Source organism: Syngnathoides biaculeatus, chromosome 3 (genome assembly GCF_019802595.1).
Source record: "Syngnathoides biaculeatus isolate LvHL_M chromosome 3, ASM1980259v1, whole genome shotgun sequence".
NCBI lineage: Eukaryota > Metazoa > Chordata > Actinopteri > Syngnathiformes > Syngnathidae > Syngnathoides > Syngnathoides biaculeatus.
In genome coordinates this window covers 8,054,682-8,070,135 of record NC_084642.1, presented here as the reverse complement: position 1 = coordinate 8,070,135, position 15,454 = coordinate 8,054,682, and the positions used below count along the sequence as shown (strand labels likewise).

Sequence of the window (15,454 nt, the reverse complement as noted above, 5' to 3'; positions counted from 1 at the left end):
TCGCGAATCCACCGCGTTCTGTATTTTAGGGAACCAACCGATAAGTGGACTGCACTGTACCCGTGGAGTCTCAAATACTTTGACATTTTTGGGAGGTAAAAAGAAGTAACCTAAATATTAGACACCTCTCACTTCTATGAAAATGAAAAGTGAGCATTACTAGCTCAGATATCACGAGACTGTGCAGGCACCCCAGGGCAGGAAGTTTCTTTGTTCAAGTAAACATGTTTTTATATAATTTTTCTGCCAATCGATTGTTTTTTTTTTTTTTTTTTAATACTATAATTGTCAAAAAGGTTTCAATTCATTTCATTGTTGCAGATATAGACAATGAGGTTCTAATGTTTAACTGGTACTTAGATAAATGCACTTTTTTATTGTCATAATTGTGTTAATCCGCCTGAAGCATTCTGATACATTCATACGGTGCACAAATGGGCCAGATAAGATAAGTGCATAAATATTATCTGTGGAAAACTCTTTAACTCGTGTCCATGATTATTATAATTGAAACATAATTGATTGAATTCATGCATCACTTAATCCCTGCTCTTCTTCCATTTGAACTATTATTTTTCTTCCACCAAGGTAAACTGGATTCATTGTCTTGTGGCTCTTTTTATTAATAGCATGTCGACATACGGCGGCACGGTGGGGATCAGCTGGTAAAGCGTTGGCCTCACAGTTCTGAGGTCCCGGGTTCAATCCCGGACCCGCCTGTGTGGAGTTTGCATGTTCTCCCCGTGCCTGCGTGGGTTTCCTCCGGGCACTTCGGTTTCCTCCCACATTCCCAAAAACATGCAACATTAATTGGACACTCTAAATTGCCCCTCGGTGTGATCGTGAGTGTGGCTGTTTTTCTCCATGTGCCCTGCGATTGGCTGGCGACCAGTTCAGGGTGTACCCTGCCTCCTGCCCGTTGACAGCTGGGATAGGCTCCAGCACTCCCCGCGACCCTTGTGAGGATAAGCGGCAAAGCAAATGGATGGATGGATGGATGGATGTCCACATACTGAAAGCTGTTCATGGTTGCTTCGTGCAGTAATAACACAACTTGAAGTTACCCAACTTATGTTTTTTTATTTATTTTATTTTTTTTTTAGTTATTGCTCGACAATTTGTTTTATTAAATTGCTTGCAAAAATATGTGTTACAAGCGGTAGATAGTGCTAGCGAACTTCACAACAAGCTCCTGCTTGAAAAAAAAAAAAAAATCTGGCTGCAAACTGTCTTTTACCACTCAGCAGAACTTTAGTGTCAAAGTAAACATCAAACAAAGAGTATTTCACATTGTGTATTTAACCAAACTGGTGTTTTTTGCTTAAGGCTAGCAGATGCTATAAAACGCCATTGATAGGCTATTGAAACTAGCATTGATGTAGCGAAAGTGCAAACCCTTTAAGTGATGAATATTTGAACACAAATGGTGCAGCAACATATGTAGACGGACAATAGTACATGTATTATATTCCTCCCTGGTGGCCAAGCCATGTACACCACACCAGGAGCAGCACGTCAATTAGTATTCCATCGTGAAAATCATGTTGCACAAGCTGTTAAATGTTACTGTATGGTTTTCTAATATTGTCGAAATCTATACAGTACACGACTGGATACTGTAATGTACATTATAAACATATTTCATTACAATTTCTATAAACGTCACTGAACTGAGTCCGGTTGTTCCATGCGGATAGAAGTCAGCTGGCTAAATTATCCATCAAATTACAAATTATGGGGAGACATTTGCCACCAAATTGTTGTCACACTTCGGTAAATCGCCCCCCTGTGGTCCAACGGGACACACGGCGGTTGTCCACGACCACGCATAACTAGTTGGTTTGCGGTAGATCTTTCATTGAAGCTGTGTAACCTGTGTCGTCGATCACAGCGCTTGAATTATTTAGCGCCAGGATGTTTTCTTTCTTTCTTTCTTTCTTTCTTTCTTCCTCCTCTCAGTCAATCCGTTGCCGTGCTCTCACTTCGCCTAATTGCTCTCATTTGTCTTAAAAAGCGGCCGCTTTTCAAGAGGGAGCGCCGGAGCGCTTGTGTGGGAGATGAGCAGTTGAGTCTTCGTCATTTCCCAAATCTAGTTACGTGATGTCACGCTCCCGTGAGCAGCCGGCCCATTTTCTGGCCCGGTTAACGCGGGACGTCGTCCTCGGACTCGCGGCAGACCAGCGCCGAAAGGGAGTGGGTCTGTTTAGCTGCTTCCTTTTGTGATAGAGGGAGGATGAGTTGTGTATTGTGACAAGAATGGTACTTTGGACAAACACAAATCATTTTTTTTACAGATAATTATATCGCTTTGTCTAAAATTATACTGTATTTATAACCTAATTCAAACCTGACATTTTAAGATTTACTCGTGCACATATAACTCAAATGTCTGCGACCTTAGTGCTAACCAACGAATCAAAATGTCATAGACATGCAAACGAATTCCATCGACGCTTTGACCAACGGATGTTTGAACACAAATGCTGCAGGCACACATGGAGACAGAAAGTACACATCAGCATGGATTCTTTATCCCCTGTGAGGAATGACTAATATTTTTGCAGTTTACTGATTCCATAGTGAAACTCTTCTTCGTGTATGAAGTATTCCGTACGTCTGTGTTATATTCCGCCTGGTAACCGAGGCATGCACACATATAGAAAACTGTCAATAGGCATTCAAAGATGAAATCACAATACATAAACTGCTCATTTCTTTATATTTGTATTTTAATGATGACAGTGACTGAAGTATTTTTTTTTTCTTTTGGTAAAAAAACACCCTACAAAAAAGTGTCTTTTTTTTTGTGGGACTGGAATGGATTGATATTTACTTTTAAATCGGGAAAGATGATTTGAAATGTATTAATATAGAAGTGTGGTCATGGAATGGATCAAACTTGTATGCTAAAGCGCCGGCGTATAAAAAACCACGTACAGTACTACCGTTCTGCTGCTGCTACCATGTTAATGTACCGTAATTTCCAGCGTACGAGCCACGACTTTTTTTCACCCGCTTTCAACCCTGCGGCTTCTGCGGTGATGCGGCTAATATGTGCATTTTTTTTATAACGGCCGCAAGGGGGCACTCGAGCGGAAAAGGTAAGAGTGAGGTCGGTGGAATACATGTGCCGAGGAAATTACTTTTACTTGTAGGTTTTTTTTTTTTTTTAAACCGGCCCTGTTAGTGCTGTGCTAGTGTGTTGCTGCTGTGTTACTGCCCCGTCGCAGTGATTTTTACCGGTATGTTTTTTTTTTTTTTATTAATTTTTTTATTTTTATGAGCCCTGTTTGTGCTACCGTGTTATTATGTTAAGCTAAGCTAAGGTATTAAAACTTTGTAAAGTGAGAATGAGACTGGTGGAATATATGTGCCAAGGAAGTGACTTTTACCGGCTCTGTTAGCGCTGCGCTAGCGTTAACGCTCTGCTTGTGTTCTGCTGTGTGTGTGACTGGCGTGTCTCAGTGATATTTAACGGTAAGTTTTATTTTAACCAAGCCTGTTAGCGTTAGGTCTAGCGTTAGCACCGCGCTAGCTTTCTGTGTACCATCTTACTTTGTAAATATCTCATGTTTCAATGTCAGCACTTGCGGCTTTTACACGGGTGCGGCTTATGTATGTACCAAATGCTATTTCCTTTGCAAATGTGCTGGGTGAGGTTTATAATATTTATAGTGCGCTCTTGAGGCTGGAAATTACGATATATTATATATCTCTTTTTTTTTTTTTTTTTTTAAACCTGCATATGTGCTTGTCAGGTGGTGTCGCAGACAATTAGCCTGGTGGACCTGTCGTGCTACAGTCTGGAGGCGGTGCCCGAGTATTTGTTCTACAGCCAAGACGTGACCCACCTCAACCTGCGACACAACTTCATGAGCCTGGGAGGGCCTGGAGGTCTCCTCCACCTCCCCAGGTAAGAACCTCACCCAAATGCCATCAACGAGGTGGTTTAGCTCTAAAATGAATAACACAAGGACTTTGCGCTTGACTTTACATAACTTTGCTCCCCTTTTGCTGACATTAGAAGTTGTCTTCATCGTTCAGATCACTTCATCTCTTCAATAAGCGTTTCACCTAAAGCAGGGGGGGGGGGTGTCAAACTCATTTTTCTCGCGGGCCACATTGTTGTTCCGGTTTCCCTCAGAGGGCCGTTATGACTGTGGAACAAAAAATATTGAATCATTTCATCATATTCACATCATCAATTTATGAACTAGTTTTGGAATCAGAAATCAAGGGTAATGTGTTTTTCAACTATTCATGTTTGGTCACACAAAAATGCTTGTAATATTTCACAATTTGGAATTTTGGTACAGATTTTTACAGGAATCAATGAAATTGACACTCGAGATTTGGCTTTGTGGGCCGCATAAAATCACGTACCGGGCCAGATCTGGCCCCCGGGCCTCGAGTTTGACACCAGTGACCTAAAGTCAAGTCTTTCATGGAAAATTGGGTTTGTCAGAACAGACTATCAGTGCATTATCTAATTTTCTCCCAACTAAGCTATTAAATCTACGTGATATCATACTAGGATTCCTTACACTTTAATTGCCATTTATCGGGGTACGTTTTATACTTGGAATTGAGCTACAGCACAGAAACCCTCAGACAGTCTATTTGAGACAAAAAAACGCACAGTCAAACAGTAACATAAAATGAAAACACTCTCAAGGAGCACGGAGAAGACAAATTTACTGCAGCCACGTACGAGCTACAACAGGAACGTACCAGGACTGTGACGTTGATACCTCCCGTTCATTTTGTGTCTTTAGATTCTCACAGCTGAAGAGCTTGAACTTGTCTCACAACCGTCTGGGCGTCTTCCCCGAATGTGTGTGCGAGATCCTCACCCTCACCGAGCTCTGCCTCTCCTGCAACAATCTCCACGCCGTACCCGCGCAGATCGGCAACCTCCAAAGGTGGCGCGCTCACGTGTATCGAGCACACTGGCATTTCTTAGCTTTATCTTATCTCAATTATGAAGGACGTATTTTCATAGATACTGTACCCCAAGGGTGACGCCGTGGCTCAGCTGGTAAAGCGTTGGCCTCACAGTTCTGAGGTCCCGGGTTCAATCCCGGACGCGCCTGTGTGGAGTTTGCATGTTCTCTCCATACCTGTGTGGATTTTCTCCAGGCAGTCCGGTTTCCTCCCACATTCCAAAAACATGCAACATTAATTGGACACTCTAAATTGCCCCTCGGTGTAATTGCGAGTGCGACTGTTCCTCTCTGTGCCCTGCGATTGGCTGGCAACCAGTTCAGGGTGTACCCCGCCTCCTGCCCGTTGACAGCTGGGATAGGCTCCAGCACTCCCCGCGACTCTCGTGAGGATAAGCGGCAAAGAAAATGGATGGCTGTTTTCTTTTTCCCCCAAATTCTGGCGTTTGAACAGATACACTTTTAGGGTAACCCTAACCCTAATTGGAAACAAAATGGATGGAGGCAGGTGTGCAAATTTTATAAATTGAATGGAAATGTGTTATTACTACATTTGAAAGGATGGGAAGAGGAAGTCAGTTTGGGTGAACAAATCTTTGGGTTAGGGTCCCATTTGTGAGTGCAGCGGTTTGTCTCGATGTCCCCTGCCATCGGCTGGCAACCAGTTCAGGGTGTACCCCGCCTCCTCCCTGTTGACAGCTGGGATAGGCTCCAGCACTCCCTGTGACCCTTGTGAGGATGAGCGGCTAATAAAATGGATAGATGGACTGTACCCTAATCATTCCCTGAAATATTGAAACAATGTAGTAACTTTAATTATCTCAGTTTATAAGTGCTATTATTCACACATGTACATTAAAGATTTAATTGGTGAGCTATTTTAAACCACTGGGGATATAAAAAGTCTACACACCCCTCTTCTAATGCACAATTTTGAGGGTCATAAAAAATGATCCAGAGAGAAATGGTTTTAAAACCTTTCATCTTAATTGACTGATAACCTATTGAACTAACTCAACTGAAAATCAATGCCTTCAATTGATTGATCAACTCACTTTAGAGGCACTTTAAATATGAGCAGGTCTGTAGTGACTCCCGTTTAACTTGAGTTTGAACGCAATCGGTCCATCCACGTGTGCTGCCACATTATCTCCAAACAGGGGTGTTTAGACTTTTGCCATCCACCGCATGTTGCCAATCAAAACAGCAGCACTTACCAAACCGTGTAAAACAGTTCAAATATGTTGTCTTACCACATTTTAAACAAGTTACTTGTGTGGAGAAGTCTTTAACTGTGATTACCATCATTTCTGGAGTATAAGCCACACCTGACTATAAGCCTCACCCCGTACATTTTTAAAGGAAAAACATTTTGTACATACACAAGCCACATCTGTCTATAAGCCGCATGTGCCCACATTGAAACATGATATTTACAAAGAAAGCCGGTACACAGAGAGTTTTTAAAGTTTTAATAATACACGTTAGCTTTTCTTTCCCAACAGTGCCTGTGACGTGGTAGTAACGCAGCACTAACAGGGGTGGGTTAAAAAAAAAAAAAAAACATACCTGTAAAAGTCATTGAGACGTGGCAGTAACACAGCAGCAACGTGGATTAGGTTACCTGCTTTTATTACATCTGAAAGCTTTTTTTGTCGTTTTACATAAGCTCCACTTCTTCCCTGCATCTCGCCATCAATTCATTTATGGCAAGTTTTCGTGCAGCAGCTCCATTTCCTTTTTTTTATCAGCCAGCTCGATTGCTTTTAACTTCCAATCTGCGTCATTTCTTCTTGCATTTTCCATGATGAGGGTCTGTTCATGCTAATTTTATTCATGCACAAAGTGCAAAATTAAATTAAACTCGCGTCTTCCGAGACACATATATTCCACCTGTCTCACTCTTAGCTTTTCTGTTCGAGCGCCCCTGGCGGCCGTTAGAAAAAATGCACAAATTAGCTGCATCGTCGCATTAGTCGCAGGGTCGAAAGCGTGTGACAAAAGTCACACAGCTTATAGTCCGGAAATTACGGTACTAGTGTGCTGGTCTACTCATTTGCCTGCTCCACAATGTTACTGTAAGTCCATGTTTTTTGATCCGTGGAGATGCAATACAAATTCTGTAGTCCCTCTCGCGTGACGTTTTGCGACTGCGTGCGCATGTAAATCGGCAGCCCGTTTACGACATCTCTTTTCCCCTTTGAGCACAAATTATTGTTGTTTCAAGTCGAACCTCTCTAATATCTCTTCCACTGGTTCCCTTCCTGCCCTTTAGCCTCCAAACGCTGTCTCTGGATGGAAACCGCCTGAGCTCCCTGCCCAACGAGCTGGGTGGACTGTCCCAGCTCAGCAGTCTCGGCCTGTCTTTCAATGACTTCAATCACGTACCCGCCGTGCTGGAGAGACTGAGTGCCGTGGACAAATTGGCGATGGCCGGGAACCAAGTGGTGTGTCTGGAAGTGTGCGCTCTGCTCCGTATGAGCCACCTGAAACACATCGACCTCAGGTAATCAGAATGAGCACCTCCCCGGATTTCTTCGGGACCGATACAAGAGCTGCTCATTTTAGGATAATGTTCCATTCCAGTACTGTAGGTGGCAGCAATGTGCATCACAAAGATGTTGCTAAACTCCACTGATAACCCGCTTCATTAGGTATGTGTTTTTCTGATGACATCCAATGCAAAAGTTGCATTAAAATTCTTCACGACTCGCAATAAGTTTGGGTTGTTCAGTTCCACTCCAGTCCAGTAGGTGGCAGCAATGTATGTTGGCGAGTGGGTGCAAACTGCCACAAAGGAAAGCTTTTTTTTTCAATGAAGTTCAAGAGCCAAAGGCCCCAATGATGGATGAATCGTTCAGCTCAACTTGGCTCACTAAAATTGAATGCGTTATTTCTTAGCCCATGCACGCACCGCCCTATTTCACCAATTTTAAATGAAATTATGTAATTGTTGTGTAATTACTAAGTAAGTACTCCACACAACAACCAAAAAGTAATCAAAACATTCCTCATTTCTGTTTCATTTACACTTCATTCCTGTGCTAAAATAATCTTTCATTTTCATTCATCTATTAAGAATTATTGTTTTGTATCTATTTCTGTTTTTGTATCGATGTAAAGGAGATACGAATGACTTGATTTTTTTTTTTTTTTTCCAGATACGAGCCGTCGTTGGGATGATTTTTGTTTGTTTGTTTGTCGGGACTAACAAATAACATAGCTATCGCGCTGTTATTAAACCCAAGGGACATTTTTTTTAAATTACACAAACGGTGGCGCAACACGTGGAGAAAGACAATGTAACAATACTCATAGATATTTTTTAACTGGGTCAGTCCCTTGCAAGGGAGTGTGAATGTAACATGGTGGTGATACTTTTATAAGAGAGGATTGATATCTTTGTAAGGAAAATTTCTTTAAGAAGATCTGATAAGCTTGCTTAGACCTGATATGTGATGCGAGATCTGTTTCTTACTTTGGCAATTTCAGCATGTTGAACTAATTCCAAACCTCTCAGCAAGTTCTTCATTGCCGCTTCGATTTATGGCACCTCCTAATGATCGACTGACAGCTTTATTCCCTCATCATACTTCGGCCCTTCCTAGAACTGCACTTTCTTGTATTTGTTGGCTCACTTCTGCCTGTTGAATTATGGCCGTTTATCGGTCATTGATTTTTTTTTTCCTTTCCCATATTTTCCACCGAGCACTCGACCGTGCCCTGGTCCGCCGACTCAAATAATGGGGGGGTGTATTTACGAGGACAAGGTGCGTCTGTGGTGTCTTCGTCGGCAGGCAGTGCTCACGCACGAGCAGTTCATTAACTCTTCGGATGGCATTTGGGCGAGAACCTGCCCCCCCCCCCCCCACTTGACTCGTGGTAATGCGAATCAAAACAAGCGACAAGACAACGCTGTCAAGGGAGTCACTAATTCCACAAGCAATACATGGAACGTCGCTGTTTATTAATTAATGAAGGACTGTTGAATTAAAAAAAAAAAAAAAAAAAAACCTCAGCATCAGTACGTGTAATGATTTTTTATATGTATATATATGTATTTTTTTTTTTCTATAACCAAAGACGGGCACTTGTATGCGCTTCTGTACTTTTCCAGTCCTTTTCCCTGGAGACGTGCTGTTGATGCCATAAACTTACTTGCAAGCTCCCTCATCTATCTGTGAAATTTTACTCGATCATAAATATGCAGAAGCAATGTCCCTATTAATTTGATTTATGTCAAAAGTAATAACTGTATTATGATTTTGAAGGCCATCACGCACAGCGCACATTACTCATATCCGACCCGACTTACCAGTTTTTGGAGATACGAGGCGTCATTAGAGTGATTTTATTTTTATTTTTGCCTCGACTTGGAGTGCAAGCTTGGGATACGATCGCAGTACGGGGACAGTGAACACAACTCACTTCACACTAAGGAGCAGTTAGGCAGATAGCGAACAAATATTAAAACAAAGAGGCTTCAAGATGGTTATTACCACTATCAGTGGATGTTTACTGTAAAACTAAACAAACACCAAAGAGAATTCCAAAGTGTATTTAAAACAACCAAACAACTTTGCCCTAAAGATGGCCCGTTAGCTTAATGTTAACTCATAATGGAAAATTCCATTCACATGCTAATGGCTAGCCTTAAAAATCTGCTTTGTCGTGTTGTGGAAAGGAACTATTTCAACACAAACGGTGTGGCAACACATGCCGACTGACAAAATGACAATACTTCCATATTTTCTTTGCCCTTTGGGAAAGGTAACTCATATTTCAACAGCTTCCAGTAGCTCTTCTTTGTTTGTTTGTGTGGAGTTTGCATCTTCTCCCCATGCCTGCGTGGCTTTTCTCCGGGCACTCCGGTTTCCTCCCACATCCCAAAAACATGCATTAATTGGAGACCCTAAATTGCCCCTAGGTGTGATTGTGAGTGCGGCTGTTTGTCTCTATGTGCCTTGCGATTGGCTGGCAACCAGTTCAAGGTGTAGCCCGCCTCCTGCCCATTGACACTCCCTGCGACCCTCATGAGGATGAGCAGCTAAGAAAATGGATGGATGTATTGTACTGACCCCAAACAATCAAATCGTGCAGACCAGTAAGAGCTGTGATTGGGGAAAAAACAAAATGGACAAATTGTTTATTTTGTTACATTTTTATTTTGTATTTTTTTGATTATTTATGTAATCTAATCAAATGCTAATCCAGAGTTCAAGTTTAACCTTTGCTTTGTTCATTCATCATGTAGGCTCAATGGACTACGCTGCGTGAAAAGTGAGTCTCCGGAGGCCGTGACCCAGCTGACCCACCTAGACCTGAGGGACAACTGTTTGGACTCACTGGACCTCGCTTCCGTCCGCAGCCTGGAGACTCTCCACTGCCAACGTAACCAGCTGAGGGCGCTGACGGTTGGCGGTGCCGCGCTGCACAAGCTCCACGCTGGCAACAACCGTGAGTCATATCGCATATACATACATATTTGTGAGTTGAGGTGTGTGTTCAGAGGTAACCCCCCCCCCCCACGCTCCATGAGCGTGGTTGCATTTTGTATTTGACTGCCCCTTGTCACACTACCATAATTCCCGGCCTACAGAGCGCACCTGGTTACAAGCCTCACCGAGTACATTTGTAAAGGAAATACCATTTGGTATATACATACGCCGCAATAAGCTGCAAGTGCCCAGATTGAAACACGAGATATTTACAAAGAAAGAGGGTACACAGAAAGAGTTTAACGCTAGCGCGGTGCTAATGCTAGCCCTGACGCTAGCGCTAACGCTAACAGGGCTCGTTAAAATAACACTTATTGGTAAATATCACTGAGACACGCCAATAACACAGCAGCGACAGCGCTAACATTAGCGCAGCGCTAACAGTTCGGTAAAAGTCACTTCCTCGGCGCATATATTCCACCGTTCTCACTCTTACCTTTTCCGCTCAAGTGTCCCCTCGCGGCCTTAGAAAAAATGCACAAATTAGCCACATCACCGCATAAACTAAATAAAAGTTGAAAGCGTGGGGGGAGTTGCGACTTGTAGGCTGGAAATTACGGTACTTCTCATTTTCACTTCACTCAAGCGGCGGCGTAATCGAACCTCGTTTGTAAACAAATGTGTGTGACGCTAGTGTACTGACTGCCGCCTCCATCCCCCCGCAGGCCTCAGCGCAGTCAGCGTTTTCCCAGTCCCAAACCAACTGACACACTTGGATTTATCACAGTGAGTTCTGGCTTGCCACAATGTGACTCGTTGTTTATTTATCATATTTAATGTACTATACCAAGGTTAGTGTTTGTGTGTTGAGACAGGAACCTTCTGGAGCGGCTACCAGACTGGGTGTGTGACTGCAGAAAAGTGGAGACGCTGGATGTCACCCACAACCTCCTGACTGAGCTTCCATCTAGGTTAGCATTAGCACGAGTTTTCATCGGTGCTGCCATTTTGGCGAGTCACATGACCTACGTGCGCGGATGTGACGTAATAGCTCGATTAGGATGGGACGCAATTATGGCCAGCGCTGAGTTCTCGGGTTTATCCTCATATACATAATAATAATAATAATAATACAGTCGTTGTCATGAGGAAGGCTTGGCCACTGTTCCAGGCGGTGACACCAGTCACCGCTCACAGCTGTTTCACATTGGGACTGTAATTAGACGGGGATTTAAGTTGGAGTTTTTGTCACTGGCATTTGCCAGTTCGTTGCCTTGAGTTAGTGAGTTGCGTTCATTACCAGCAGGACTCTCCACCGCCGAGAGAAAGTGTAGTGTGAGCTATCCTCGTCAAAGCGATTCCGTGCCACCGTAGTTTAGTCCCGTCTTAGTTCATGTTTCCAAGTTTGCCTCCTAGTCATCAGAGCTTGCCGCAAGTCTTTCGGATCCCGCCTACCCTAGCGTTGTAGTGCCTCTGCCTTCTCGGACTGCTTACACCGTGTATGACTTCAGCTTTGAATAAAACTACGCCTAACATCATGCCCTCGTCTCGGAGTCCTGCATTTGGGTCCAGCCCCGCGCCGTTGGTTCGTGACAATTATGACCAGCGCTGATTTCTCAGTTTCAGAAATACTGTAGCAGTATCGGTTAATGGGGAAGACAGAGGAATACTTCCATACAGATTTGAACCTGTGGCTGTAAATAATGTGGAATTTTCTGATGGTTCTTCAAACGAACAAAGGCTTCCGCAGCTCGCTCGAGGTCGGCCACCGGAGCTCGCTCGTCAGACTCCACATCATTCCCGTCCGAAGAACCATCTGAAAATTCTACATTATTTACAGTCACAGGTTCAAATCTGTATGGAAGTATTCCTCCGTCTTCTCGATCAACCGATACTACTATTTCTTCATCAGATGAGGATAAATCTGAAAAATCAGCACTGGCCATAATTGTGTTCCATCGTAATCGAGGCTTCGGTTGCGCGCCTATTACGTCACATCCGCGCACGTAGGTCATGTGACTCGCCAAAACGGCGGCGGCCATGAAAATTCGTAATTGCCAATAAAAATCTTCTCAAAACACCATTAAATGAGAGAGGATTAACGTCACATTTTCAAGATAAAGTACGTATGACATGACCTATTGGATACATTGTTAATCCAAACCACCGGAATTCCCCTTTTAGGGAAAAACATACTAACGTCATCCTGAAAGGTCCCGGCCGGGATTTGAACCTGGAAGCTCTGAGAGCGAGGCAGACATCCTATCCACATACTGTCACAAGTACAGTAATCATCTCCAATGTGAAGCCAAAATTCCATAACCAAGTGTTTTGCTGTTAGTTGAATTAGATATGAAAATAGTGTGACACCCGAGGAACATGACGCACACAAATAAACAAAAGGGAAAATGGAGGCCATCCCCAAAAAATTTTTGGGACTGTTATTGTTGGTGACAACCACTTTACCGTTCGGTTCGAGTATGCAATGTTTTTCGTACCGAAACAACCGTATCCCAGCAGACGTTTTTGCCACCCTTTTGTTGTGACTTCGACCACAGAGATACGGTCCAAACGCCAGCGCCGTCGGGCTGCTTTTGGTGCAGGCAGCATGGGATCGATTCCCGCTCAGTGATGGTGTCTTTCTGCCCTGTGATGGGTGTTGTCCGCATTTCGCCCGACGCTAGCTGGGATAGGCTCCAGCATTCCTGTAACCCTTGTGAGGATAAGCGGCTTGGATAATTACATGACATGGCAATTTGCATAGTCACTAATTGTTTTGTGTGGGTTTTTAAAAATTTTTTTTTTTTTGGGAACCTGTCTTCCATCAATTCACTGAAAAACACATAAAACTCAGCCCAGGGCAATGTAAGTGTTCCTTTTGCCCCATCTTCTGGCGTCTTGTTACCGAGGCGCTCTGCTGAAGTGACTTCGGGAGCTTCAATTAGACAAACGTAGTGATTTGGCACCATCTTGTGGGATCTTGGTGCCATTTTGGCGCCAAACCACTTTGTTGGAGTGAGTTGACCGGCTGGGTTTAGACAAAAGTAGTAATTTTGTGGAATCTAAAGGCAAAAGGAGGATTGATAACAGCAAATCTCGACATTTAACGTGAAGACAATTCGCAATTTTACTCTTTTACCAGGTCGATGCGCATAAATTGATGTGGCGAAGTGGATTTGGCCCCAGGCCTGGGTTTTGACTGTTGGAGTTTTTGTCACTGGCATTTGCCAGTTCGTGTCCTTGAGTTAGTGAGTTGGGTTCACTACCAGCAGGACTCTCCACCGCCGAGAGAAAGTGTAGTGTGAGCTATCCTCGTCAAAGCGATTCCGTGCCACCGTAGTTTAGTCCCGTCTTAGTTCATGTTTCCAAGTTTGCCTCCTAGTCATCAGACCTTGCCGCATGTCTTTTGGATCCAGCCTAGCCTAGCGTTGTCGTGCCTCTGCCTTCTTGGACTGCTTACACCGTGTATGACCTCACCTTTGAATAAAACTTCGCCTAACGTCATGCCCTCGTCATGGAGTCCTGCATTTGGGTCCAGCCCTGCACTGTTGGTTCATGACAGTCCTACTGCACATGATACACCTACCTATCAATTCTTAGGGTAACCTTTACAAAACCAAATTGTGTGTTGCTTTGGTATTCTATGCAGTTTTATTTTTTTATTTACACATTCTCTTGAACACACACACTTACCTGAAGGATGTAATTTATCATCTCTCCCTTTCATATAGTCTGTCTTCTATTCATATGATTCCATGTTCAAATAAAGCAATCAATATAGAAAAAAAAAATCTAAATCAGAAGAAATAGTCCTCCCACGAAATATCTTCGGCTTTCCTCAAAACCTCCAAATGGGTGAAGTTTTGATTGGCCCACTGCGGGAGTTCACGGCTCGGTCGTAGATTGCTTTCTTATGGATTTTGTATCAAGTAGCTTTGAACTGTCAACCGCGCTGTCCAAACTGACTTGAATGAATTGTCTTGTTGTAATGTGACCCGCGGGATCCAGAAGGCCTTCATGCACATGCGGGTGTATCCATTGCGACGCCTCTTCCAGGTTGCTCAACAGCTTGAGTTTGAGGAAGCTTTTGGCGGGGAACAATCGCTTGCAGAGATTGCCTGACCTGCTGGACCACGTCCCCCTGGAAGTTCTGGACCTCCAGCACAACAAGCTAGGAGAACTCCCGGAGAGTCTCTTCTTCAAGGCCTTGAAGTGAGTGCTACTAATCTCTTTAAAATCCTCATCTATTCATGGTCGCCTGCCATCTTTTGCGGTTTCTCGGTTTGTTCCCAGCTCGTTCTGAAGTGACAACTAATGTATTATTTCCCATTGTTTGTCACGGGGTTACGAAAGGGTTGCGGTCTCAAATCAATTCACGAAACTGCAACGTGAGCTAGATGTAGCCGTCTGTTTCCTGGTAGCTCAATCACTTAACACCCATTAAGGCTCTAATGGACTTTTGCTGAGGTGGATTCCGTGTGCATGAACGCCCTCTTGGCCCGTTTTCTAAATGATGTTCTTACACTAGGAAACTGCTACAGGCAAGAGACCGGCAGAAACCTGGTCACTTTGGAAACAAAGTATCACAAATGTTTGGAATCTTCCGCAAAACATTATGATCTACACTTTTGCTTTCATGAAAATAGTAATATGTTGGAGAATACAAAAATGAGACAGTCTTTTCGCCTGCACTTCACACACTTGACAATTGACCCCTCCGTAGAAATTGCATCATCCGTGTCGCTGACCAATCAGAGGCCAGAGTTCTGCATAAACCACGCCCCTTTTTTTGCACCCGCCGTTCCCTCAGACAACGTTGCATGGTCCAGTATAGCTTTTGTTAGCGTTTTATTGCATATTTGGATTCTTTAACAATAGATATGGTTAAGAGGTGTAGTCACGGACTTTGTAATAGTGACGAAAGGTATCCTGAAAGGCTAGTTGGTGGAGTTCAATTCGTACCCTTTCCAAAACCGAAGACCCAGTACGAAAAATGTCTTCGATGGATCAAACTTTGTGGAAGACCGCATCATCAACTGAATCCATCTAAAATCAACCGGAACAGAAGACCGA

General features: G+C 43.5%; 1 protein-coding gene across 6 annotated transcripts in view; it reads left to right on the top strand.

The window, feature by feature from the left end:
- Nucleotides 1-15,454, top strand: part of phlpp2 (PH domain and leucine rich repeat protein phosphatase 2) — a 52,377-nt gene that overhangs the window by 24,027 nt on the left and 12,896 nt on the right. For 4 of the 6 annotated variants that reach the window (XM_061814864.1, XM_061814866.1, XM_061814869.1 and 1 more), the window contains 7 exons: nucleotides 3,759-3,913; nucleotides 4,776-4,922; nucleotides 7,219-7,449; nucleotides 10,198-10,400; nucleotides 11,107-11,167; nucleotides 11,257-11,352; nucleotides 14,390-14,593. In XM_061814864.1, coding sequence (XP_061670848.1) covers nucleotides 3,759-3,913; nucleotides 4,776-4,922; nucleotides 7,219-7,449; nucleotides 10,198-10,400; nucleotides 11,107-11,167; nucleotides 11,257-11,352; nucleotides 14,390-14,593 — 1,097 coding nt within the window. The remainder of the gene's footprint in view (nucleotides 1-3,758; nucleotides 3,914-4,775; nucleotides 4,923-7,218; nucleotides 7,450-10,197; nucleotides 10,401-11,106; nucleotides 11,168-11,256; nucleotides 11,353-14,389; nucleotides 14,594-15,454) is intronic. The other 2 variants (XM_061814865.1, XM_061814867.1) reach the window with 2 other exon arrangements.